Source organism: Accipiter gentilis, chromosome Z, assembly GCF_929443795.1.
Source record: "Accipiter gentilis chromosome Z, bAccGen1.1, whole genome shotgun sequence".
NCBI lineage: Eukaryota > Metazoa > Chordata > Aves > Accipitriformes > Accipitridae > Astur > Astur gentilis.
In genome coordinates this window covers 77,625,068-77,648,951 of record NC_064919.1, presented here as the reverse complement: position 1 = coordinate 77,648,951, position 23,884 = coordinate 77,625,068, and the positions used below count along the sequence as shown (strand labels likewise).

Below are 23,884 nucleotides of genomic sequence, written 5' to 3'. Positions count from 1 at the left end.
CTTAATTATAACCCCTTCCATCACGTTCTCCCAGCTTATCTCGCGTGTGTCTGTGTGCTCACTTCCTCCTCACTGACAGCATCTCTGCTGGGTACCAGCCACTGTCGCTCCTGCAGGCGAGCAAAATCGGCTTTGGGACCTTGGGACAGAGAGGCAAGGGTCCCAACGCTGGCTGGAGACCCTAGGGTCAGCACAGGTCTGGAAAGTGGGACCCCCTCGCGGGCTCGCCAGTGTGAGGTGAAGCTCTTGCTTGCCTCTAGAAGCTGGGTCCTGGCTTTCGGAGAGCAGAGACACTGCCAGAGGGGAGGAGGAGGAGGAAGGACACCAGAGGGGCCAGCAGTCAGAGCTAACCCGTGTGTCTCCTCCAGCAGGTGACGCAGCAGTGGGGACAGCCCAGCCGCCACCATGGTCGCCCTCTCGCTGAAGATCAGCATCGGCAATGTTGTCAAGACGATGCAGTTCGAGCCTTCCACCATGGTGTACGACGCCTGCCGGATGATCCGCGAGCGGGTGCCTGAGGCCCAGATGGGACAGCGTAAGTCTACTGTGGGGCTGGCTGCCATGACAGGGCCACCCCAGCTGAGGTCCTGGCATTTCATCGGTCTCCCTTTCCTCTCGTGTCTCTGTGCCCATCTGGGCTTTCCCAAAGCAGTGGTGGGGGGGGGTGGGAGAAGCAAGGTCCAAGTCCTCCTGCCCAGTTGAGGTGAGGGGCAGAGCTCCTCTGTCTCCCTCCTCGGCACCCCAGAAGGAACTTGCGGGTTTGGGGGGGTAGGAAAACACATTTGGAAGTAAAAGAACTCAAGCTCTTTGAGCCTGCTGCCCTTTCTGTCTCTGCACCTCTCTCCTACTTGCATGCATCACCACTAGCCAGGACTAGGTGGGTTTAAACAGTTGCAGAGGTTGTAGGGAGCCCTAATAAACCATACATGAGATAATTTTTCCTTTCCTGGGGGATATATAGTACTCCATCGGGTCTTTCCCCTGCCAGAAGCTCTGCCAGGCCTGTGCTGGTGCTCTGTTACCTTGCTAAGCTTTCTCAGCTCTAATATCTCCGTGCTGCTGCCAGGCTTAAATTTAAGCTTATGGCTCACAAGCTCATGATGTGACTCACACCCATGCGGACGTGGCCTGTCCTCGGCATGGATGGGGGGGCTGGAGCTCCGGGACATTGACTTGTGGGCTCTCCTGGGTCCCTGCTGCCCCTGAAAGCAGCTGTGCCACAGGGGAGAGGCAGCAGGAGGTCAGGAGTCGTGGGAAGAGGAGGGGGAGCGCGGAGACATCTGGGAGCAGCAAATTCCTCGAGGAGGAAAGGAAATGCCTTCTTGCGCGTGCCCGCCTGGCCAGCAGTCTGGCAGACCGTGGCTTTCGGTTTCGGAGAGGGACTGGATGTTTGTGTGGATGCGGGGCTGTAGCAGTGTTGGAAGGAGCATTGCATTTCCTGCTCCTGGACATGAGCCAGCCTGCTTATAAAAAAAAAAAAAAAAAAAAAAAAAGGCGAGGGGAAAGCCTTAAAGGGAACTGCTTATTCCTGAGTTCCTTTTCAGCTGCTCACAGCTCTTCTTTTCCTATCAGTTCTTTGCAGCTTTTGTTTCTCTTTGCTCTCCTTACCCAGTGGCACTCGGGGGTAGCTTTTTGAGCTGCCCTGGCTTTTTGTCACCTTTGGGCTGGGGGAGCTTCGGTGTAGGTTTCCAGCTCTGCTCTTGCTCTGTCTCAGGAAGTGCCTCTCCCCGCCCAAGCTATGGATCTGGGGCAAGCTGCTCGGTTTTCAGTGCTTTAGAGTTATCCTCTTGGGATTTGCTTTGAAAATAGCTTCTTTTTTCCTTTCTTTTTTTTTTTTTTAAATAAAATGGCAAGCCTCTGTGATTTTTCTGCTCCCTGTTTAGTAGGATCTTAACGGCAGTGTTAGCCAAGCAGGAGCAGGGCGGCTCAGGAATTTGTCCTTCCCCGCAGAGAGCTGCCAATGCGATGACGCGTTATAAACATAGTCAGCCAAGACAGCCTGCGGCGCAGGGTTGTTGCAAAGGTGGAGAAGGACCTTTCCCAGGGCAAAGCCAGGTGTGGTCCTGGCCTCTTGCAGCAGGAAAACAGGGCTATCCTTGGGGCTCTAAGCTGGGGTGCCACTGCCTGGGCTCCAGCAGCAGCACTTTCGCCGGGTACCCCAGTCCTGAGAGAGCAGGATTTGGTGAACAGTGCTTATTTGCCACTTCTAAGACCTTGTAAGACTTGATCCCATCCTCCTTCAGCCTCCTCCTCCCCAAACAGAGAAGTCCCATGTCTTTTAATGCCTCTTTTAAAGCCTTTTAAGGCTTTATCATTTAAGTTTACCCTCTCTACATCTTTTCAAACTCTGCTACATCCTTCTGGGGAGGTGCAGACCACACCACCATGGAGTACTCGAAGTGTGAATGTGGCTAGGTTTTATAGACCAGTTCCCAGCACCCTTCCTGGTGATGCCCAGCATTTTAGTACCTTGTTTTGGCTGCTACTGCATGTTGCACCAAAGATTTCAGAGAGCTGTCAACCACAACTCCAAGCTCTTCCTTCTGTTGTGACTGTCAGTTCCAAGATCAGCATTGCATAGGCATGCTTCAGATGATTTTTTTGGTAGATAACTATGGTAAAACACGTACCTCAAAGCTTGCTTGCCAGCTTTGTTGCCCACTCATTAGCTTTAGGCTCCAGCATTCGTGGTACTGCTGCGCCTTGTGTGCTGGGCTGCACTGAGGCACATCCCTGGGCACAGGCTGGCATCGTGGTCGCCCTGTCCTGCTCAGGATTACCCTGGCAGAGACTTCCTGTGTTTTTCAGCCAATGATTTTGGGCTGTTCCTCTCGGATGAAGACCCAAAGAAAGGGATCTGGCTGGAGGCTGGAAAGGCTCTGGACTACTACATGCTTCGCAATGGGGTAAGCATCTATCCCACCTCGTTCCAGCTGGTACCCGCCTTGGCTCCATGGTTGGATGTGCCTGCAGGGTCGAGCTGGTGTGGGTGCCTGCCCTGCTGCCTTGCATCGTGCCCTGCAGCACCCCATGTCCCCCCGACAATTGCATCAGGGAGATGGGAGCGGGTGGCATGGTGGTGGGATGTGGGTGCTCTGCGCCAGGGCCGCTGCTAGGAGCTGTGGTCCACTGTGCCCACAGGACACCATGGAGTACAAGAAGAAGCAGCGGCCCCTGAAAATCCGCATGCTGGATGGGACAGTGAAAACAGTGATGGTGGATGACTCCAAAACCGTCACAGACATGCTCATGACAATCTGTGCCCGGATTGGTGAGAGGAAGGGGCAGCAACGGGGGAAGAAGGGAGGTGGGGAGAGTGGACAGCATCTTGTGGGGGGTACCACGGGAGTGGCAGCAGCTCTGCAGTGGATGGCCTGGCAACGGGGATGGCTGAGGGGTGCATGATGCTGGGGAGGGGAGACTGCATCCCTGCGTCACTCCAGGCTCTATATTTGGCAGTGATGTGCTGAGCTTGGTCCTCTGCGCTCCTGCAGGCATCACCAACTATGATGAGTACTCACTTGTTCGGGAGATTATGGAAGAGAAGAAGGAGGAGGTTACTGGCACCCTCAAGAAGGACAAGACCCTGCTGCGAGATGAGAAGAAGATGGAGAAGCTCAAGCAGAAGTTGCACACAGATGACGAGTGTAGGTGCCTGCATGCGCTGGGGAAGGGGTCAGCCCATGCCAAGGGCAGCAGGGAGGGGAGCCGGGCCCCCTGCAAGGGGAAGAGCTGGCACAGGGGAGCAGAGGCGACAGTGGAGAGCACTGTGACAAGGGTATATGTGTCCACGCTCCCTGGATTCTCTCCTGCCTGGAGGCCCAGGGCAGAGGCACGAGAGCTGGGATGCACCAGATGGACATCCGTTTCTCACTCCACTTGAGCAGCCCCAGGGCTGGGACCAGCCCTGCCTGGGTGCCCGTCCCTGCTCATGCCCTGGCATTGCCTGCAGTGAATTGGCTGGACCATGGCCGGACCCTGCGCGAGCAAGGCATCGACGACAATGAAACGCTGCTGCTGCGGCGCAAGTTCTTCTACTCTGACCAGAACGTGGACTCACGAGATCCTGTGCAGCTCAACCTGCTCTACGTGCAGGTACAGCTCCCTGGAGCACCTGGCTCCACTGCCCCGTGCCAGCCCCCTGCCAGGCCTGGTGGTTAAGGGTTTTGACCAGGAGCCACCATGGAGGGCACTTCAGGATGCCCAGTTATCTCCTGGATAAGAGCCAATGCTGGCAATCCCAGTCCTGCCCTCTGCATAATCCAGAGCTCCCCAGGGGATCCTGTGTCTCCTCTGTCTGGCAGGAGCCATCCTGAAGTCCTGCCATTGTTCCTCTCCCAGGCTTGGTGATGGTCCTTGTGGGGGACAGCCTGGTCCTAGATCCTACTCTTTTTCAGGGCCGCTTCTTTTAAGCCTGGAAAACAGGTCCGGCTCAGTGTCAAGGGGAGTGGTGGCAGGGTTGTGTGGCTGCCCAGCCCACGGTGGTGTCTTCTTTTCCCACTCAGGCTCGCGATGACATCCTGAACGGTTCCCACCCTGTCTCCTTTGACAAAGCCTGCGAGTTTGCCGGCTACCAGTGCCAGATCCAGTTCGGGCCGCACAACGAGCAGAAGCACAAGCCGGGCTTTCTGGAGTGAGTGTCCCTGGGACCCCCTGAGCTTGTCTCGAGGTGGCTCAAGGAGCTTGGCAGCCCCCAGCACTGTGCCGGCACACAGGGCTCCCGGGGTGCAGTTGCCTCTGGTGTGACCCTTCTCCTCCCTGCAGCACAGTGCCCAGGCGTGGAGGTCCATGCAGGCTGCGAGGCGTGCCAGCCCCCCATCCTGTTCTCTCTGGCACCCACCAGGGACATGCATCCAGCTCTGATGGGGGGGGGACACCCCAGCCCAGCACATGGCCTCCCCTAATGCTGCAGGAGGGGCTGCATCCTCAGCACCTCCAGCCTGCTCTTAGCAGCTCCTTGGACAGCTTTTGTTACTGCAGCAACCACTTCCATGCTTCCTGCTCCCAAAAACTCCCAGTCTGTGCCCTGGCTGGGGTTTGTCAGAGGCTCTGGGTTTGGCCTCTTCATAGTTGAAGAGAAACGCTGGCTTCAGGCTCTGCTGCTAACAGCTGTCTTGGCTGTCTCTTGGCAGACTCAAGGATTTCCTGCCGAAGGAGTACATCAAGCAGAAAGGGGAGCGCAAGATCTTCATGGTACGTGCAGGGGGGTGTTGAGACCTGGGCTTCTTGTTCCTCCTTGCCAAAGGTTGAGGCTGCTTTTGCCTGAAGGCAACACGTAGCAGCTTGGCAGGTGAGAAACAGGAGCAGGAACCTGTAGGTGGGCAGACAAGGCAGCCTCTGAGAGGTCAGAGGGCGATGAGCTGTAGCAGGGGGAGGAGGTGTCGGTGGGGTGGGGAGAGCCTGGAGAGGCTGTGACAGGGCAATGGTGGCTGTGAAGCTAGCATGATGTTCTGTCTTTGCTGTTGCAGGCCCACAAGAACTGTGGGAACATGAGTGAGATTGAGGCCAAAGTTCGCTATGTGAAACTTGCCCGTTCCCTCAAGACCTACGGTGTCTCCTTCTTCTTGGTCAAGGTAGAGCAGCAGCCCCCCTGGTCAAACGTCTCACTGACCAAAATTACTCTTCTCCAGCATCCCTCCATCTGTCGTGTCTCCAGCTGCTAGCCCTCAACCCATGTTGCTCCAGTTTTCCCTGTGTCTCCACTGTCCACCTCTTCTTCTTGCCTTTCCCTGTGCAGTGCCTTCCCACTCCTTGCTTCACGCTTTTTCTCATTTTCAAGCCCCATGTCATGGTTGTCACCACCAGAAAGTGTGGCTTTGGGAGTGTTTGGTAGCCACAGCATGTCTCAAAGGTCTCTGCCTGGATGGATCTGCCCCAGAGATAGCCCACAAGCCTTCTATTTCGGCCCACAGGAGAAGATGAAGGGGAAGAACAAGCTGGTGCCGCGGCTGCTGGGGATCACCAAGGAGTGTGTGATGCGCGTGGATGAGAAGACCAAGGAAGTTATTCAGGAGTGGAGCCTGACCAACATCAAGCGTTGGGCAGCCTCACCCAAGAGCTTCACCCTGGTAGGGACCAACACTGGCCCTCCACCCCCTCCCCAGCGGGGAGCCCCCCCGTGGGGGGCTGCTCTCACGCCAACGCATCTCTTGGGTATTGCCCTGCGGTGGGACAGCCTTGCCCTCCTCTGGTGCCTCTCCTGGCTCTTGTGTTGGAGGCTGGCGCTTGGGCGCTTAGCGCATACCAGAGGGGCTCAGGATGGCCGCCAGTGCCCTGCTCCAGTGCTACCCTGTACCCTGCCATTGCAGGATTTTGGAGATTACCAGGATGGTTACTACTCGGTACAGACGACTGAGGGGGAGCAGATTGCCCAGCTGATTGCCGGCTACATCGATATCATCCTCAAAAAGGTGAGGCTGTGCTGAGAAGGGCACTGATAATCAACTCCTCTCCAGAGAGGGGTGCAGGGTGCCCCTTCCAGCTGCCTCCAGACAGCCATTGGCACACGGTGCTGCTGGGGGAGCTGGAGATCGGGTAGGGGGACCCTGTGGCCCTGGTACAGTACCTGGCAGCAGGAGGAGGGGAAGGCTGGGAGGTATGTGCTGGCTGACACGTTTTCTCTTTCCCTCTGCAGAAAAAGAGCAAAGACCATTTTGGACTGGAGGGGGATGAGGAGTCCACCATGCTGGAAGACTCCGTGTCTCCAAAGAAGTAAGTCTTCCAGCAGCAATTAGCTGCCAAGCAGGAGTTGAATGGAGAGCAGGCTCCAGCCAAGCTTGCAGCACAGTGTGTCTGAAGGAAGAGCTGCCAGTCCTTTGGTGGCAGCACTCCCACAGATCTTGGTGCTGGGGCTGTGGGCATCCCTTGACCTGGTATTTCCCCCCTTTTCAGGTCAACTGTCCTGCAGCAGCAGTTTAACCGTGTAGGCAAGGCAGAGCTGGGCTCAGTGGCCTTGCCAGCCATCATGCGGACAGGTGCTGGAGGGCCAGAAAACTTCCAGGTGGGCACAATGCCGCAGCCTCAACTGCAAATCACCAGTGGCCAGATGCACCGAGGGCACATGCCTCCCCTGGTAAGTTCTCCCTGTGCGCACCGTAGGGCACAAACTCTGAAAGGTGCTTATCTGGCTTGTGTAAACCTGCCCGTTTGGGTCCATGGCCAGGCGTCAGCTTGCTGTGAAGAGCAGGGTCTCTGTGCCGCTGGCCTTGTGTGCTTGCTGGCCTGGCTGAGCTGGTGCCCTCCTGTACCGGCTCTGCAAATTTGAGCTACACCCTGGTGTCTTCCCCTGGCTGGCAGCTGCAGCCTCTCCTTCAGGTTGAGCTGCCCCAAGCTGCTGTGCCTGGCCAGCCCCACCAGTGCTGTGGCTTGCAGCAGAGCCCTGTGCCTAGCTTCAGGGCCCCCCATGTCCTCTGCAGCTGGAGAAGTGGTTGGAAAAAGCCATGAGAAGGCTGTTTTCTTTGGCCCTGCTCAGCCTGCTGTGGGGCTTGCTGCAAAAGCCTTGTGGGGTCCCACTGCATCTGCTCCCCACTCCCTGAGAGCTGGTTAACTGTGAGACCCACTTGTACCCGTGGTGGGACGGGGCATTTTCCAGTGGGAGGTGCAGAGGAGAGACCCCCTTTTTGCTAGATGCACCCCCCTTTATGGAGACACCTACCTAGAGCACTGGCATCAACAGCACATTATACCATGTTGTAGCGGGGCATATGAGCCAAACGTTTAAGCCTAGATTTCGAGCCTCTGGTGTACTTCAGTCTGTCTCTGTGTTGCAGACTTCAGCCCAGCAAGCCCTTACTGGCACCATCAACTCCAGCATGCAGGCTGTGCACGCAGCTCAGGCCACACTGGACGACTTCGAGACCTTGCCGCCCCTCGGGCAGGATGCTGTGAGTGCTGGGTGAAGGCAGGGTGCTGGGGGGGACCTTGCTGGAGGTTGTCGGCTGGGCTGGGTGAGACTGGCCACATTCCCAGGAAAGATTTCAGCAGCTCCTGGGAATATCTGCTGCCTGCAAAGAGGTGAGGTTGTATCCCACTCTGGGGGGCAGGAGTGGAGGGGATACTTGGTCATGTTGCTTGGTCAGGATGGGCTGGGGAGTTCTGGGTGGGCACAGCTCTTCCTTCCCTCTTCTGTGTCTCCTCTTCCCTTCATCTCTCTGTGTAAGCATGGGTGCAGCTACCCACCACCTCCACGACAATCTCCTGACCCTGTTCTCCCCATTTCAGGCATCCAAAGCTTGGCGCAAAAACAAGATGGACGAGTCAAAGCATGAGATCCACTCCCAAGTGGATGCTATCACTGCTGGCACAGCCTCGGTGGTCAACCTCACAGCAGGTATGTGGAGGGTCGGAGAAGAGGCATGCCCCATCTCTGGAGAAGGCTTGGTCTTTCTTGTCTGGCTGAAGGTCACGGCTCCTGCCCTTCCTCAGAGACTGGAGGAGCCAGCCTGCCCCAGCTAGAGCTAAATCAGCCCGAACTGCTGCTAATATGCCTGTAGAGCTGGCTGTGCCCCAACAGCTTGCCCTGCCTTTAGACCCCTGCCTGTGCCCAGCCCAGTCCTTCCAGTCCTTGGCTGACCAGCCATCCTCTGGACCAGGAGCGTGTTGTCCAGTCCCTGCCATAGCTCTGGGCACAGCCGTGGCACGGTGCAGTTTTCTTTCCCCAGGGTCCCCTGCCCAAACTCAGCTAATGTGACAACATTTCAGGCTGAGGAGCCAAAGGGTCTCTCCCTCCCCTCCCAGGAAGGACAACCACATCAGTGACAGGCACAGGGATGCTCTTCAAGCATCACTTGAAATGCATCCCATCTTGACTCACGTCCTCCCTGTGCAGGGGATCCAGCGGACACAGACTACACTGCCGTGGGCTGTGCCGTCACCACCATCTCTTCCAACCTGACGGAGATGTCTAAGGGTGTGAAGCTGCTGGCTGCGCTGATGGAAGATGAGGGAGGGAATGGGCGGCAGCTTCTGCAGGCAGCCAAGAACCTGGCGAGCGCTGTCTCGGACCTGCTGAAAACAGCACAACCTGCCAGCGCTGAGGTGGGGGCAGGAGAGGCTGTGGGGCCAAGGGGAGGGTGGAAGCCAAGGGGAACCACTGTGTTTTAGGGCTTGCTCACAAGCCCAGTGTTGATTTTACCTCATTCCTTGCAGCCTCGCCAGAATCTCCTGCAGGCTGCTGGCCTCGTGGGCCAGACCAGCGGGGAGCTGCTGCAGCAGATCGGGGAGAGCGACACCGACCCCCGGTTCCAGGTGAGTGTACCCGGTGGCAACCGGGGATGCACACTACCTAAAACCATCAGCCTTTGCACAGGACCTGACAGGAGGGCTCCGAGCCAAAGCTTGGCCAGTGCCTGGTGGTGACTTTGCTGAGGGAGGGGAGAGGCCATTGCCTATCTCTCTGCCTAGAGCTGCTGTGATATAACGCCTCTTGTCTTGTGGATTCCCATGTAGATCCCAGAAAGCCGGCGTGCTTGGATCCTGCCTACCTCTGACCCACAGACGGTAAAAGGGGACTGTAGGCATGGCCTGGTGGTCCCTGCCCTCTCCACCATGAGGGATGTTTCTCTCAAGATTATCATCTGAACTCTTTGGAGAAGGGCGCTTGTCAAAAATCTGCTTTTCTGGTGGTTGGCTATCAGAAGTTTATGCACTCGGGTTGCCGCTTGAATGAGCACTGCCTTGGGAGTTTGTCCTTGCAGGCGCCTTGGCTCCTGCCTGTGGGAGCTGCCAGTCTGCCCCTATCAGAGACCCAGAGTGGCTGGAGCCATGTGGGGTTGTTTGTTTGGGCTGACCTGATTTCCAGCTGCCTTGTTTTCCCGCAATGGCTCCTTCCATGATAAGGGAGGTAGCACACTGTGCTGGGGAGGAGGATCCAGCTGTACTATAGACCAAAACAAAAAAAGAAGGACAGGGTTTCTGTTCATGGTGGCTGCACAGCCTCAACACAAGCAGAAAAAGCCTGGACAGATAGCCAAGGGGAGCAGAAAAGCTAGCACCGGGGCAGGAAGCCATGCTCGACCAGGTGGCAGTGCCAGGACAGGGCAGCAGCAAGGGGCGGATTTAGGATCTGCAAGACAATTTGCACACATGCAGCGGGATGCTCTGCCTCAGACCTGCCAGACCCGAGTGTATCTACTTCCCTCCTTGGGCTCATATGCAGGAGTCTGAGGACTCTGGAGCTGGGTGCATGCACTCTCTGGTCTCTCCTCCTGTCTGGAAAGGTGGTGGATTGCAGTGGAAGTAGTCTTGGCTTGCAGGAGGCAAGGGGACGCTGTGAGACTTCTGGCTTGGTGGCTGGAGGCTTAGCTGTCATGGGGTGTGGGGCTGCTCGCCGTGAGCACGCACACGGCAGGAGGACCGTAGGCACAGCAGGCAGAGAGCGCTGCCCTGTGTGCCAAGGTCTTTGCCCCAAGCATTTGCTGTCTAGTATGGGTGCTGCCAGTTTTCGCTGGCCGCATGCCACAGGAGCTAATCCTGAAGGCTGCGGTGTGACGTCAAGTCTGATACCCTGCGGGAAAGCAGTTTGCTGTGTGCTGGTTGCTGCTGGTTGCGTGCTGGCAGGGCAGCCCCATGCCTTCCCTGCTGACCCTGGGGGAGAGAAGGCTGGTTGCTGTGTCATACCTCTCTTTTAGCCCCGGGAATGACAGCAGAGATGTAGGGCATTACTAACGAGCTAGGAAACAGCTGGCATGCCTGCAGTACAGGTGACCAGCGTGGGCAGCACCTCCCACTCCCCTCTTGCTGGTGGGGTGAGCCTGTGTGCAGGCAGCTGCCGCCGGTGTATCTGTACTGCAGCCGGCTTGTGCCTGCCATTTGGCCAGAGGGTTTTGTCATTTTTTTTTGTTGTTTGGTAGTGCCAGCGGTGCCTTGCAGCAGGTTGTCTCTGTGGTACAATCGGGGACTTGGTGTGAATTGTTGCCTGGGGAGTGGGCAGTGAGCAGGTTGTGGGTGTTGGGGTGATGCTGAGCATTGCCCAGGCTGCTCTGGGCAGAGTTCGTGGCAGTGCCGCGGTGCAGGCTGCGGCTCAAGACCAGATTACAGCCTCGCCGCCGGCTGTAGCACACAGTAGCGACGGGGTCAAGGTGTTGCCAGCCACTCCAGGTGTTCAGTGCTGCCGGTGCTGGGACAGAGTGGTTGAAAGGCCCCCGAGAGCTCACATTTCCCTGCTGAATATTTCACGAGAGCCCTGCGGGCGGCTGCCGGTGCTCCCACTGCTGTGGCTCCCACGCTGACCCTCTCCATCCCCCCGCAGGACATGCTCATGCAACTGGCGAAGGCGGTGGCCAGCACCGCTGCTGCGCTGGTGCTCAAAGCCAAGAACGTGGCTCAGAAAACAGAGGATGCGGCGCTGCAGACACAAGTGATCGCTGCTGCCACCCAGTGTGCCCTTTCCACCTCGCAGCTGGTGGCCTGCACCAAGGTAAGCAGCAAGGTTAACCCTTGCCTCGGTGGGGCTGCAAGCATCACCCGGCTGGTGGCAGCTCCACGGTGGGGTTGTACGTGTGCCAGGGCCACACGTCCTCAGATGGGACACGAGGGGTCTGGCGCCAGAAGCGTGGCTGCCTTCGGCTGGGGTCCCTGCCACTGTGCGCAAGCACTGACTATCCTCTTTGGAGGAGCAGAAGCTGGGAACAGCTGTCCCTGCACAGCTCCTACGAGGAGCCCAGCATGCTCGCTGCCCAGCCTTTCTCCTCCCCTCCAGGTAGTGGCTCCCACAATCAGCTCCCCAGTTTGCCAGGAGCAGCTGATCGAAGCTGGCAAGTTGGTGGCCAAGTCGGCAGAGGGCTGCGTGGAGGCCTCCAAAGCAGCGACCAACGATGACCAGCTCCTCAAGCAGGTGGGGGTGGCAGCCACGGCCGTCACCCAGGCCCTGAACGACCTGCTGCAGCACATCAAGCAGCACGCCTTGGGTGGGCAGCCCATTGGGCGCTACGACCAGGCCACCGACACCATCCTAAACGTCACCGAGAACATATTCAGCTCTATGGGCGATGCTGGTGAGAGCAGCTGATGGCACCCAGGGTAGTGCACGGTGAATGGGGAGGTATTGGGGAACCCGTGGGACTTGCTAACAGGCCACTCTTTCTGTCCCAGGGGAAATGGTGCGGCAGGCTCGTATTCTGGCCCAGGCCACCTCCGACCTCGTCAACGCCATCAAAGCAGACGCAGAGGGAGAGACGGACCTGGAGAACTCACGGAAGCTGCTGAGCGCAGCCAAGATTCTGGCCGATGCCACTGCCAAGATGGTGGAGGCTGCAAAGGTCAGTGGTGTGGGGGAGGATGGACGCTTGCTTTGGCCCCCAGGCCCATCCAACGCTGTTGGCTTGATGCTGCGGAGGGGGCGAGCAGCCCTTGGGTGCGCGGGAGGGGTTCCCAGAGGAAGGTCCTGTGCTGAGCTGGGGACCTGTGCAATGGCGTGGGGCTTCTGCTGGTGCTGTAGGTGGCAGCAGAGGAGCTGCTAGCTCTTCTGCTGCTGCCCTCTCCCGGAGAGGCTTTGGGCATCTCCCCTGCACCGCAGGCAGCCAGGCCAAAGCACAGGTGCTGCTGCTTCAGGACTACAAAGGTCCCTGTGGTCCCTGCGAGGTGTGATGGGTTTGCTCTTTCTCCAGGGAGCCGCAGCCCACCCGGACAGCGAGGAGCAGCAGCAGCGGCTGCGTGAGGCAGCAGAGGGGCTCCGCATGGCGACCAATGCCGCAGCCCAGAATGCCATCAAGAAGAAGCTTGTGCACAAGCTGGAGGTGAGATGCCGGGCAAGGGGGCCACAGAAGGCAAGCAGGCATGGTCAGCGAACAAGACAGGGCTGGGAGCCCCCACATCCCTGCACTTTCCAGAGGGATAAAGTCCTTTTCATGTACAGTGTCTGTGCTGCATCTGGCAGAACCCCTCCCACTGCTCCCTTCCCTTCCCTTGTGCACACTGTGTCACTTTGGGATGCCGGACACCAAGGGTGCTGGAGAAGCTCCGGTGTCGCAGGCAGAGGCATGAGAGGAGTTTAGGGGGAGCTCATGGTGGGGGGGCTCAGGGCAGGCTGCCCTGCTGCTGGTGCTAACCCATGCCTCTCCCCACCAGCATGCAGCCAAGCAAGCCGCCGCCTCCGCCACCCAGACCATCGCCGCTGCACAGCACGCCGCCTCCTCCAACAAGAACCCTGCTGCGCAGCAGCAGCTTGTGCAGAGCTGCAAGGTAAGGGTCTGGGCCTGATCCTGGCTTCTCCTGCGCCGCCTTTCCCCATCCCTTCTCCCATCAGCCACACCAGGGTTCCATGCTCAGCTGTAGCAGGCAGGCAGGACCTTGAGGTCCTCATGCAGCTCCCCCGGGAGCCGATCTTTCTGTCACTGGCCCTGGATTAGATTCGTCTCCTCCCGGCCAAGCCTCTCCAGTGATCCTCCTCTCTGGCAGGTGGTGGCAGAGCAGATCCCGATGTTGGTGCAGGGCGTGCGAGGAAGCCAGTCCCAGCCGGACAGCCCCAGCGCCCAGCTGGCTCTCATTGCTGCCAGCCAGAACTTCCTGCAGGTACCCACGCTGCCCGGAGCCTCCTACACCAGCTCTGGCATTACAGCTTTCCTACCATGCCTGGCCCTCCTAAGATGCTGGGATACCTGCCGCATGTAGGCAGCGGAGAGATGCTGCCTGTTTGTCCCCTCCTCACTGCTTTTCCTTTTGGCCCGGCAGCCTGGTGGGAAGATGGTAGCTGCAGCCAAGGCCACTGTCCCTACTATCACGGACCAAGCCTCTGCGATGCAGCTCAGCCAGTGTGCCAAGAACTTGGCCGCAGCTCTGGCTGAGCTCCGCACAGCTGCCCAGAAGGTGAGAGGCTGGGTCCTATCCTGCAGCCGGACCCTGGAGCAGTGGGCACGACCCAGTGGCAGGTCGTGGTCTCTGCCGCAGCAGGGTGGGCTCAGTGGTCGCCCCGCTCACCTTCCCTTCTCCGCCACCTCAGGCTCAGGAGGCGTGTGGACCCCTGGAGATAGACTCCGCGCTGGGTCTGGTGCAGAGCCTGGAGAGGGACTTGCAGGAAGCCAAGGCAGCTGCCCGTGATGGCAAGCTCAAGCCTCTGCCGGGAGAGACGGTGAGGACGCGGGGAAGGGCAGCACAGGGTGATGCAGGGTGGGTGCCAGGGCAGGGGGAGTTGCCAGAAGGTGCAGACCACCAGCATGTCCCCACTCATCTCCCTGCAGATGGAGAAGTGTGCCCAGGACCTGGGGAACAGCACAAAAGCCGTCAGCTCCGCCATCGCTCACCTCCTGGGAGAGGTGGCCCAGGGCAATGAGAACTACACAGGTACTGGCCTCCACGCCGTGGCTGGGAGAGGGGAGAGGGCTGTGTCGGCTGAGGTCGGCAGTCACTGACCTCTGTGTCCCCCCGCAGGGATTGCTGCCCGAGAAGTGGCCCAGGCCCTGCGGTCACTCAGCCAGGCTGCCCGTGGCGTGGCGGCCAGCACCCCTGATCCGCAGGCGCAGAGCGCTATGCTGGAGTGTGCTAGTGATGTCATGGATAAAGCCAACAACCTCATCGAGGAGGCGCGGAAAGCAGTGGCCAAGCCCGGTGACCCAGAGAGCCAGCAGCGCCTGGCCCAGGTGGGGAGGATGGGTACCTCAGTGTGCACCCCTAACCTGCAGGAAAGACATGAGGGTGGCCAGGTGATGGTGACCGCTCTTTGCTTCTCTGCAGGTGGCCAAGGCGGTGTCACAGGCCCTGAGCCGCTGCGTTAACTGCCTGCCAGGGCAGCGAGACGTGGACGCTGCCATCCGCATGGTGGGAGACGCCAGCAAGAGGCTGCTTGCGGATTCGGTGAGTTGAGCTGGGGCGGGAGGGGAAAGGAGGAGCCTTGCAGGGATGCAGGCCGGTCTGTCTGCACCGGGTTCCTCTGTAGCATATCCCCAGGCATGTGCCAGGTCTTCATCCTCCATCTCCATCCTCCTTGCTGCCTCTCCTAACCTGTCTCCCTGCTTCCAGTTCCCTCCCAGCACCAAGAGCTTCCAGGAGGCGCAGAGCCAGCTTAACCAGGCAGCCGCAGGACTCAACCAGTCTGCCAACGAGCTGGTGCAGGCATCGCGTGGCACCCCTCAAGACCTGGCCAAGTCCTCTGGCAAATTTGGACAGGACTTCAATGAGTTTCTGCAGGCAGGAGTGGAGATGGCCAGCCAGTCCCCAGTGAGAGCAAATGCCTGTTGGGGGATTCTGGGTACTTTGACAGGTTTGGGGTGCCTGAGAAGGTGGCTGACCACAGGTGGGGTGACCGGGCAGCAGTGGTTAGGGTGGCAGTGGCCGATGCGGAGGGTGAGGTGGGGTCTGCAGCTGTGCAAAACTGCAGCAGCAGAAGGGGAAAGTGGCTTGGGGTTAGTTCAGCAAGCGTTGCTGCCGTATTGCTGCTGTTGGCGGGAGAGTTGGATGAAGGGAGCTGTCTCAGCTCGAAAAACCACCAGAGAAGACCCAGCATGGATGTGGACCTTGGAAGCCTGCTGCAGGTAACTCTTCTTCTCCCCTTGCAGAATAAAGAAGACCAGGCGCAGGTGGTGTCGAACTTGAAGAGCATCTCCATGTCCTCCAGCAAGCTGCTGCTGGCTGCAAAGGCGCTCTCTGCCGACCCCGCAGCCCCCAACCTCAAGAATCAGCTGGCAGCAGCGGCACGGTAGGAGGAACCACTCCCTGTGAGCTGTTTGCTGTAGCGGTGGGACCGGGTGGTGGAGCTGGCGTTGATCTGTGGGTCTTTCTCCCTTGTCCCTGGCAGGGCTGTGACTGACAGCATTAACCAGCTGATCACCATGTGCACCCAGCAGGCACCAGGCCAGAAGGAGTGCGACAATGCCCTGCGGGAGCTGGAGGTGAGAAGCCACATCTTGATGAGGCAGCAGAAGGGCTTGGATGGCTTGGGGGGGGAGCTGCGCCCTACCGCGAGGGGCAAGAGGGAGCAAAGAGGAGGTGCAAGTGGAGGGCGCGGACCCTTCCCCTGGGTGTGACACCTGTGTCCCTGCAGACGGTGAAGGAGCTGTTGGAGAACCCCACCCAGACCGTCAATGACATGTCCTACTTCAACTGCCTTGACAGCGTCATGGAGAACTCCAAGGTGAGCCCTGAGCCCGGAGTGGAGGTTTGGGGAAGGACAGGGAGAGTTTGGGAAGGATGTGGGGGCAAAGGGGAAGGTGGTTCCTCCCCTGTTGATGAAGCACGAGGGTCCGTCTGACCCTCGGAGCCCCATGGGAGCAGAAGGTGGTCTCCATAATCAGTGCATGGTGTGTCCTGCAGGTGCTGGGCGAGTCCATGGCTGGCATCTCCCAGAACGCCAAGAACAGCAAACTGCCTGAGTTCGGGGACTCCATCAGTGCCGCCTCCAAAGCTCTCTGTGGCCTGACGGAGGCAGCTGCCCAGGTGAGACATGTTGGGTTCCAGCTCTGAGCGCTACCCCTTGTGCGTAGTTGCCATACACACCCCTCCCCTGCCCCTCAAAGCCTGGACGCGTGGTATGGTGCTGCCAGCCTCCTCTGCAGCCCGTGCCTGCTCTGAGCCTTTCCCCTGTGCATGAGCTCTCACTGCCTCTCTCATGTTCCTAGGCTGCCTACCTCGTGGGGGTCTCGGACCCCAATAGCCAGGCTGGACAGCAGGGCTTGGTGGACCCCACTCAGTTTGCCAGAGCTAACCAAGCTATCCAGATGGCCTGCCAGAACCTGGTGGATCCTGCCTGCACCCAGTCCCAGGTGAGTATGAGTTGGGGCACCATTACAGGTATTTTCTGGCATGAAAGGGGGTGTGAGGCTACTCGAGAGCTGCGTCCCAAAAGTTGGCCAAGATTATGGCTAGTGTCTCATCAGGCCCCATCAGCTGAACAGGGAACCAGCTGGCAGCTTTGGTGCAATGGTGACAGTCCACATTGGGGGGCTGTATGGGTGTGCAGGACCTTGGCAGTCTTCCTTGAGTTCCGAGGGGGACCTCTGTGCTCACTGGTGCCCCACATGGGGCTGACGCGAAGGGAGAGCTGTGGGGATGGGGAGCCGTGGTGAATCCTGCCTCACCCTGCTTTTCCCCGCAGGTGCTGTCTGCAGCCACCATCGTGGCAAAGCACACCTCAGCCCTGTGCAACACGTGCCGCCTGGCCTCCTCCCGGACCGCCAACCCTGTGGCCAAGCGCCAATTCGTCCAGTCAGCCAAGGAGGTGGCCAACAGCACGGCCAACCTGGTGAAGACCATCAAGGTGCGGTCTCTCCTGGAGCACCGTGGTGGGGATGGGATTTGGGGCCTGGTGGGGGCTGGGTAACTGCTCTGGTCTCTCCACACCAGGCCCTGGATGGCGAATTCAACGAGGAGAACCGGGAGCGGTGCCGTGCCGCCACTGCCCCTCTCATAGAGGCTGTGGATAACCTGACGGCCTTTGCCTCCAACCCAGAGTTTGCCACCGTTCCTGCCCAGATCAGCCCAGAGGTGGGATGCCGCAGGGGCAGGGAGGGATGTGGCCTGGCTGTAACAGGGTGGGAAGGAGCTGTGCCTCCCTCTGAGCTTGGGAGGGAGTCCCAGTGCTGGGCTGGTGCCTTGCGGGGGTGTGATGGGGAGGTGGCAGCAAGCCTTGGGCTTCAAGGGGCTGCTCCAGGGTGAGTGAGTAACTTCCCCTGCACAGTCGCTTGCCTCACCAGCCCAGCCTCTTCCTGTGCAGGGTCGCAGAGCCATGGAGCCCATTGTCTCTTCAGCCAAGACCATGCTGGAGAGCTCTGCCGGCCTCATCCAGACTGCCCGCTCTCTGGCCGTCAACCCCAAGGACCCACCACAGTGGTCGGTGCTGGCTGGCCACTCTCGCACCGTCTCAGACTCCATCAAGAAGCTGATCACAAACATGAGGTGAGGCAAGTCCTGCCCACTTGACTGTGGCCCTGTCCCTGCTGGCAGGTACCCCTGCTCTGAGCGAGCATCCGTGGGGACATTTTGGCTCATCATCTCCTTGGCTGCTGCCACCAGGGGGAGGCAAGGGATGGGACAGAAGATGCCATCCCTCTTGTACTGCATGGGAGCTGCTCCTCCAGCTCTGGCATGAGTTGATGGGAATGCATGCCAGAATGCCTGGGGTCTGTGACGCTGGGTTGTCCCAAAGCGCAGGAAAGGGGTCCTGCCGCTCACGGGCATTAGCCCAGGCTGGGGGCGAAGGGTTGGTGTAGCACTGCCAGCGCTGGGCTGATCCTTCTGTCACACAGGGACAAAGCTCCAGGACAGCGGGAGTGTGACGAGGCTATCGAGGTCCTGAACAAATGCATGCGGGAGGTGGACCAGGCCTCCCTTGCTGCCATCAGCCAGCAGCTGGCTCCCCGAGAAGATATCTCCCAGGAGGTGGGTCGGGGATGTGCTGCTGCAAGCTTAACCAGGATGGGCATCCTTCCCCCTGGCTCCCAGCAGCCCGTGGCGACCCCAGCCCTGCTGCAGCCTCATGCGATGCCCTCTCTTTGCAACAGGCTTTGCACAACCAGATGATCACGGCTGTCCAGGAGATCAGCAACCTGATTGAGCCCGTGGCCAGTGCAGCACGGGCTGAGGCCTCGCAGCTGGGGCACAAGGTAACATGGGGATGGGGAGCTGCTGACGAGGCACTCAGTGTCCGTGCAGGAGCTCATGGCAGGAGGAAAGGCACAAGCAGCCAGGGCTGGAAGCTGCTGGTGCTGATTCTGCTTTTCCCTAGGTGTCCCAGATGGCTCAGTACTTTGAGCCACTCATTATGGCGGCTATCGGCGCTGCCTCCAAAACACCCAACCACCAGCAGCAGATGAACCTCCTGGACCAGACCAAAACGCTGGCCGAGTCCGCCTTGCAGATGCTGTACACAGCCAAGGAGGCTGGTGGGAACCCCAAGGTGAGCAGGAGGTGCACATGTCAGTGGCGTGCTCCCTTTCACGTGTGGGTGACGGTGTGGTGCATGTGGGTGGGCTAAGTGTGCAGCATCCCTGTCGGGAGGAGAGCTGCTGCCTGCCTTCCCTCACTCTGGCTTGTTCTTGCAGCAAGCTGCCCACACCCAGGAGGCTCTGGAGGAGGCCGTGCAGATGATGAAGGAAGCAGTGGAGGACCTGACCACCACCCTGAACGAGGCAGCCAGTGCTGCAGGTGTCGTGGGGGGCATGGTGGACTCCATCACCCAGGCCATCAACCAGGTGAGTGGAGCATGGAGTGGACCTGGCCAGGGCTGAGGATGGGGGAGAGGAAAACTCAGAGTCACACCCTGCAAGGTCTCTGGGCTGGGGCTGGAGCCAGAGTCTCGTGATGGTCTCTTGCAGCTGGACGAGGGGCCAATGGGTGAGCCAGAGGGCACCTTTGTGGACTACCAGACTACGATGGTGAAGACAGCCAAGGCCATCGCAGTGACTGTGCAGGAAATGGTGGGTGCAAGCGAGCCTGTCACTGCAGAAAGCGTTGCCTGACACCCAGGCGAGGCAACTGCCCTCCTTGCTTGCCCGTCGTGGCATGGGGCCACTCCAACTCCTGCTCTTCTTCCATCGGCAGGTCACCAAATCCACCACCAACCCAGATGAGCTGGGCATACTGGCCAACCAGCTCACCAATGACTACGGACAGCTGGCGCAAGAGGCCAAACCAGCTGCCCTCACCGCTGAGAACGAGGAGGTACGAGCGTGGGGAGAGTGCTGGAGTGTGCTGTGGGGCAGAGCGGGATCTGCTGGGGTGTGAGAGCAGATGACAGGGACACTCGAACCTCCCATCAGAGCTGGGGGCCGGCAGCATTCATACCTCCCCCACGACATGGTGTGGAAACGTGGATCAAAGCCTTGTTTGCTTTTTGCCCCTCCTGAGTGGGAGGATTGAGAGAGAGGAGCTGGCTGGGGCTGGCTAGTGTTTCCCAGCGGGTATCACGGATGTGGGGCTTAGTTCCCTGCTGGCTCACGCGCTCATTTCTCTCCAGATTGGCTCCCACATCAAGCGCCGGGTGCAGGAGCTGGGTCATGGCTGCGCTGCCCTGGTCACCAAGGCTGGAGCCCTGCAATGCAGCCCCAGTGATGCCTACACCAAGAAGGAGCTGATAGAGAGTGCACGCAAGGTTTCTGAGAAAGTAAGTGGTCCAGAGAGAGGGGTGACGATGTGGTGAGGCGAGAGGGATGCTGGATTGAGCCACATGCCCTTGGAGCTACCATGCTAGGTTCTCCCCTGGTCCTATTGGGCTCTGCTGGCTCTCTCAGCCATGCTCGCCCTGCCCAGCTGACAGGGTGGAGGATGGATCCCCCTCTCCAGACACCATAACAGCAGCTGGTGCTGTGAGGGGTGAGTGTGATGTTCAGGTGCTGCCTGCTGATATGCCAATGATGGCCTGCCAGGAGAGACTGATCTACACACTGGTGGCAGCTCAGGGCTCTCCAAATCAGCTCTTGAAGTGGTGGGCATAGCGTTTGCTGTGTCTTCAGCCAAGCTTCCAGCTTGTGCTGGGTGATTGATCTCCCACTCACCTTTTGCTGGCATGGGGGAAAGCGTCCTGTCTGTCAATCTAAAGATCCCACTTCTGAATAACAGATGAAAACATAGCTTAAAAACTCTAGCCAGTAAGGGCAGAGCAGCAGTGCTTGTACGGAAAATCACAAAAGCAAAAAAACACTTGTTCACCATGCCTGGCACGTGCCTGCATGCTCAGGACCTCCCGCAGGTCCTTCCTTTCCAAGATTGTTTTCCGTCAGGAGACTTGTTCTCCTTTGAGTGCTTGCCCAAGTACAGAAATAGAATTTAGCAGCTAAAGAAAGAACAAGTTGTGATGTTCTGATGCCCACCATGCAAACCTTATTCATTTGGAAACTACCAGAGTCCAATTTCTCCTGGACCCCCAAACATGATAGGTACAAGGTAAAAATAAATAACTGGAAGCTAAGAAGGGGTGTCCAGACCACATGATTCCCAATTCCTCTCCTTGGTATAGAGCGGCTCCATCCTTGGAGGTGTTGGAGAAGGTGTGTGCCATGCAAGTTGCCTGAACTTGCTCCGCTCCCCAGTCACCCTACTCATACCCCACAGGTGTCTCACGTGCTGGCAGCTCTTCAGGCTGGGAACCGTGGGACGCAAGCGTGCATCACAGCAGCCAGCGCTGTCTCTGGCATCATTGCTGACCTCGACACCACCATCATGTTTGCCACAGCAGGAACCCTCAACCGGGAGAACTCGGAGACCTTCGCTGACCACAGGTACTGAGGCACCTTGTCCAGCCTCTGCTCAGCCAGAGATGGGGGATCAGGTTCTGTCCCATGGTCTCCTGGACCAGCCCCAGGGAAAGCTGCAAGTTCAGGCTGACTCTGTTTCCCCTCCTGCTTGTATGTACAGAAGGCAGGGTCCACAGTTTCTCTACACCCCAAGGACCATGTGTGCTTGTAGAGGACTGCGTCCTCTCTGACTCCCTTCTTCTCCCCAGGGAGGGCATCTTGAAGACAGCCAAGGCGCTGGTGGAGGACACCAAGGTGTTAGTGCAGAATGCCACGGCCAGCCAGGAGAAGCTGGCCCAAGCTGCCCAGTCCTCTGTGTCCACCATCACCCGCCTGGCAGAGGTGGTGAAGCTGGGTGCTGCCAGCCTGGGATCTGAAGACCCAGAGACTCAGGTGGGATGGGGTGTGTGGGGTGAATGGAGGCTGCTTATAGTTTGCTTGAAGTGGTTGAGGGTTGCAGGTGTCGTGTGGTGCTCTGGGCTGGATCCTGTGTGTCATGGAGAGGGTTGGCTGGGCTTTGGCTGGTGGTGGCTGAGCTGGACTCCGAGTGTGCCCTGGGGTGCCCAAATTTCTCACTGCTGGACCACATCACCCCAGCCTGAGTGTGACCGTAGCCAAGCCATTGCCCTGGTCTTGCTCTCCCCAGGTGGTCCTGATCAATGCTGTGAAGGATGTGGCCAAGGCACTTGGAGACCTGATTGGTGCCACCAAGGCAGCTGCTGGAAAAGCTGGGGATGACCCTGCTGTCTACCAGCTGAAGAACTCCGCCAAGGTCTGAACCGGGCATGATGGGAAGGAGGGGATAAGGTGGGGGGCACTGGAGAAAGAGCAGAGGGGCTTTTCTGCCTGTTTGGGGTCAGGAGGACAACTGGGGGGCAGTCAGGGCAAGAAGCAAGGAAGGAGCCTGTAAAACGTGGGGCACAAGATGCAGAGGAGGCATTGGTGGGAGAACAAGATAAGGTGGTGTGAGTGGACTATGGGGGGAGGGACAGGTGCCAGCAGCAGCCCAGAGCTTGCGTGGGGCTTCACCTGGTTCTCTTCTCCCTTTCACAGGTGATGGTGACAAACGTCACTTCCTTGCTGAAGACAGTGAAGGCTGTCGAGGACGAGGCCACAAAGGGGACCCGGGCGCTGGAGGCCACAATAGAGCACATACGCCAAGAGCTGGCAGTGAGTACAGCCACGGTGCTGCGGCTGCCATCCCCCCCACTAGCTGCCCCGTGCCTCACTGCTGCGTCTCGCCTCGTAGGTCTTCTCCTCCCCTGTCCCTCCTGCCAAGGTCTCTACCCCAGAGGACTTCATCCGTATGACGAAAGGCATCACGATGGCCACAGCCAAAGCGGTGGCTGCTGGCAACTCATGTCGGCAGGAGGATGTCATCGCCACGGCCAACCTGAGCCGCCGTGCCATTGCGGATATGCTGCGCGCCTGCAAGGTGGGTCGGGCAGGAGACATGGATCTAGAGCAGGTTTGCGGGTGGCTGTGGGTGCCGGCAGGGATGGTGCTGGATGTGAATCGGGGCTTCCCTGTCTCTGGGTTTCAGGAGGCTGCCTACCACCCGGAGGTGAGCGGGGATGTGCGGCAGCGGGCGCTGCGCTTCGGCAAGGAGTGCGCTGATGGCTACCTGGAGCTGCTGGAGCACGTGCTGGTGGTGAGTGTCCCTGCGCCGGTTCCCAGGGTGGGCAGAGGCTGCCCATGGATGCCAGGGTGTTCCCCGATCCCCAAGGTCCTCTGGACTCTGCACCTCCTCCCACTGAGGTCTTTGCATGGCCCCCTTCACTGCCTGTGCTGGCACAGCACATGGCTGAGCCCCTGCCATGGAAGCAGATGTCAGAGAGATAAACAGGCTCTGAAGAAAAGTATTTGGCTAACAACAGACAGAGATTAACTGGCCATAAACAGATGGAGGCTGGAAATTCGGCAACACAGGAGCAAAATCCTGAAGCAGCTTACAGTAAAAGTGGTGGGAGTAAGAGACTTCAGGCAGTGTGAAAACAGACCTTGTTAAGCTCACAGCAGAGTGGGAGATGGGTATTGCCCACAATAGCAGAGGTGATGACTGGAAGTGCCAGCTGCTCACTTTTGATCCAGTCTTCCTCTATCTGATTCCTTCTGAGGACTTCAGCTGACTGCTTTAATTAGCTGTCCAAGATAAATGTAGTTTACAAGAAGCAAATTAAGACCACAGAGCGCTGGAAAGGATCCAGTGAGGTCCTTCCAGCGGTTTGCATTCTTGGCAAGGTCACAGAGATCAAGGGTGCTGGAGGGATGTGTGGACCCAGCCCACAGAGCTGCGAGAGCCCTGGAGGCAGGGTCAGGACAAAGATTGAGGGCAAGTCAACTCTGTGGCAAGGTTTCACTAAGCTTGTTAGAAGTGCTTGGTGAGAGTCTGCTGTTCAGGTTCAGCAGATACAAGGCAGTGGAGCTCAGACTGTGGTTTCCTGCAGGGAAAACCCCTTTAGGCAGAGGGTAACCAGCACTGGCAGCACAAACAGGAGGTGGGCAGGAATTGATGGCTAGAAGTTGAAGCTAGGTGGAGGGCAAGTCAAAGTGTGGTTTTAACTGGAGGAAGTAACTACTGGGGTGCAGTTTCAAGGGGAGCAGTGAGTTTTCTGTCCTCTGCATCTAGATCACATGTCTGTCTGGAAGATGCTTTAGCCACAAGTAAGTCAAGGCAGCCAAGGCTGGAGTGCCGAGGAGAAATTCTCTGGCTCACCTGTTGTTAA

General features: G+C 58.6%; 1 protein-coding gene across 7 annotated transcripts in view; it reads left to right on the top strand.

Annotated features, from left to right (window-relative positions):
- Positions 1-23,884, top strand: part of TLN1 (talin 1) — a 36,218-nt gene that overhangs the window by 5,719 nt on the left and 6,615 nt on the right. Inside the window, exons 1-50 of one of the 7 annotated variants that reach the window (XM_049794555.1) lie at positions 69-186; positions 372-535; positions 2,809-2,906; positions 3,142-3,271; positions 3,495-3,647; positions 3,953-4,095; positions 4,506-4,633; positions 5,133-5,193; positions 5,469-5,573; positions 5,913-6,068; positions 6,309-6,410; positions 6,635-6,711; positions 6,892-7,072; positions 7,770-7,883; positions 8,221-8,329; positions 8,828-9,036; positions 9,148-9,246; positions 11,249-11,416; positions 11,699-11,993; positions 12,091-12,257; positions 12,606-12,734; positions 13,066-13,179; positions 13,396-13,509; positions 13,669-13,803; positions 13,937-14,065; positions 14,175-14,277; positions 14,365-14,573; positions 14,668-14,787; positions 14,953-15,150; positions 15,489-15,628; positions 15,728-15,821; positions 15,974-16,063; positions 16,243-16,365; positions 16,548-16,691; positions 17,024-17,185; positions 17,272-17,412; positions 17,642-17,823; positions 18,174-18,306; positions 18,429-18,530; positions 18,653-18,823; positions 18,969-19,118; positions 19,242-19,343; positions 19,468-19,587; positions 19,883-20,029; positions 20,977-21,143; positions 21,368-21,551; positions 21,805-21,930; positions 22,212-22,328; positions 22,408-22,593; positions 22,702-22,809. In XM_049794555.1, coding sequence (XP_049650512.1) covers positions 406-535; positions 2,809-2,906; positions 3,142-3,271; positions 3,495-3,647; positions 3,953-4,095; positions 4,506-4,633; positions 5,133-5,193; positions 5,469-5,573; positions 5,913-6,068; positions 6,309-6,410; positions 6,635-6,711; positions 6,892-7,072; positions 7,770-7,883; positions 8,221-8,329; positions 8,828-9,036; positions 9,148-9,246; positions 11,249-11,416; positions 11,699-11,993; positions 12,091-12,257; positions 12,606-12,734; positions 13,066-13,179; positions 13,396-13,509; positions 13,669-13,803; positions 13,937-14,065; positions 14,175-14,277; positions 14,365-14,573; positions 14,668-14,787; positions 14,953-15,150; positions 15,489-15,628; positions 15,728-15,821; positions 15,974-16,063; positions 16,243-16,365; positions 16,548-16,691; positions 17,024-17,185; positions 17,272-17,412; positions 17,642-17,823; positions 18,174-18,306; positions 18,429-18,530; positions 18,653-18,823; positions 18,969-19,118; positions 19,242-19,343; positions 19,468-19,587; positions 19,883-20,029; positions 20,977-21,143; positions 21,368-21,551; positions 21,805-21,930; positions 22,212-22,328; positions 22,408-22,593; positions 22,702-22,809 — 6,765 coding nt within the window. In that variant the 5' untranslated portion in view covers positions 69-186; positions 372-405. Of the gene's footprint in view, positions 1-68; positions 238-368; positions 536-2,808; positions 2,907-3,141; positions 3,272-3,494; positions 3,648-3,952; positions 4,096-4,505; positions 4,634-5,132; positions 5,194-5,468; positions 5,574-5,912; positions 6,069-6,308; positions 6,411-6,634; positions 6,712-6,891; positions 7,073-7,769; positions 7,884-8,220; positions 8,330-8,827; positions 9,037-9,147; positions 9,247-11,248; positions 11,417-11,698; positions 11,994-12,090; positions 12,258-12,605; positions 12,735-13,065; positions 13,180-13,395; positions 13,510-13,668; positions 13,804-13,936; positions 14,066-14,174; positions 14,278-14,364; positions 14,574-14,667; positions 14,788-14,952; positions 15,151-15,488; positions 15,629-15,727; positions 15,822-15,973; positions 16,064-16,242; positions 16,366-16,547; positions 16,692-17,023; positions 17,186-17,271; positions 17,413-17,641; positions 17,824-18,173; positions 18,307-18,428; positions 18,531-18,652; positions 18,824-18,968; positions 19,119-19,241; positions 19,344-19,467; positions 19,588-19,882; positions 20,030-20,976; positions 21,144-21,367; positions 21,552-21,804; positions 21,931-22,211; positions 22,329-22,407; positions 22,594-22,701; positions 22,810-23,884 lie in introns of those variants that run through there. The other 6 variants (XM_049794548.1, XM_049794554.1, XM_049794550.1 and 3 more) reach the window with 6 other exon arrangements.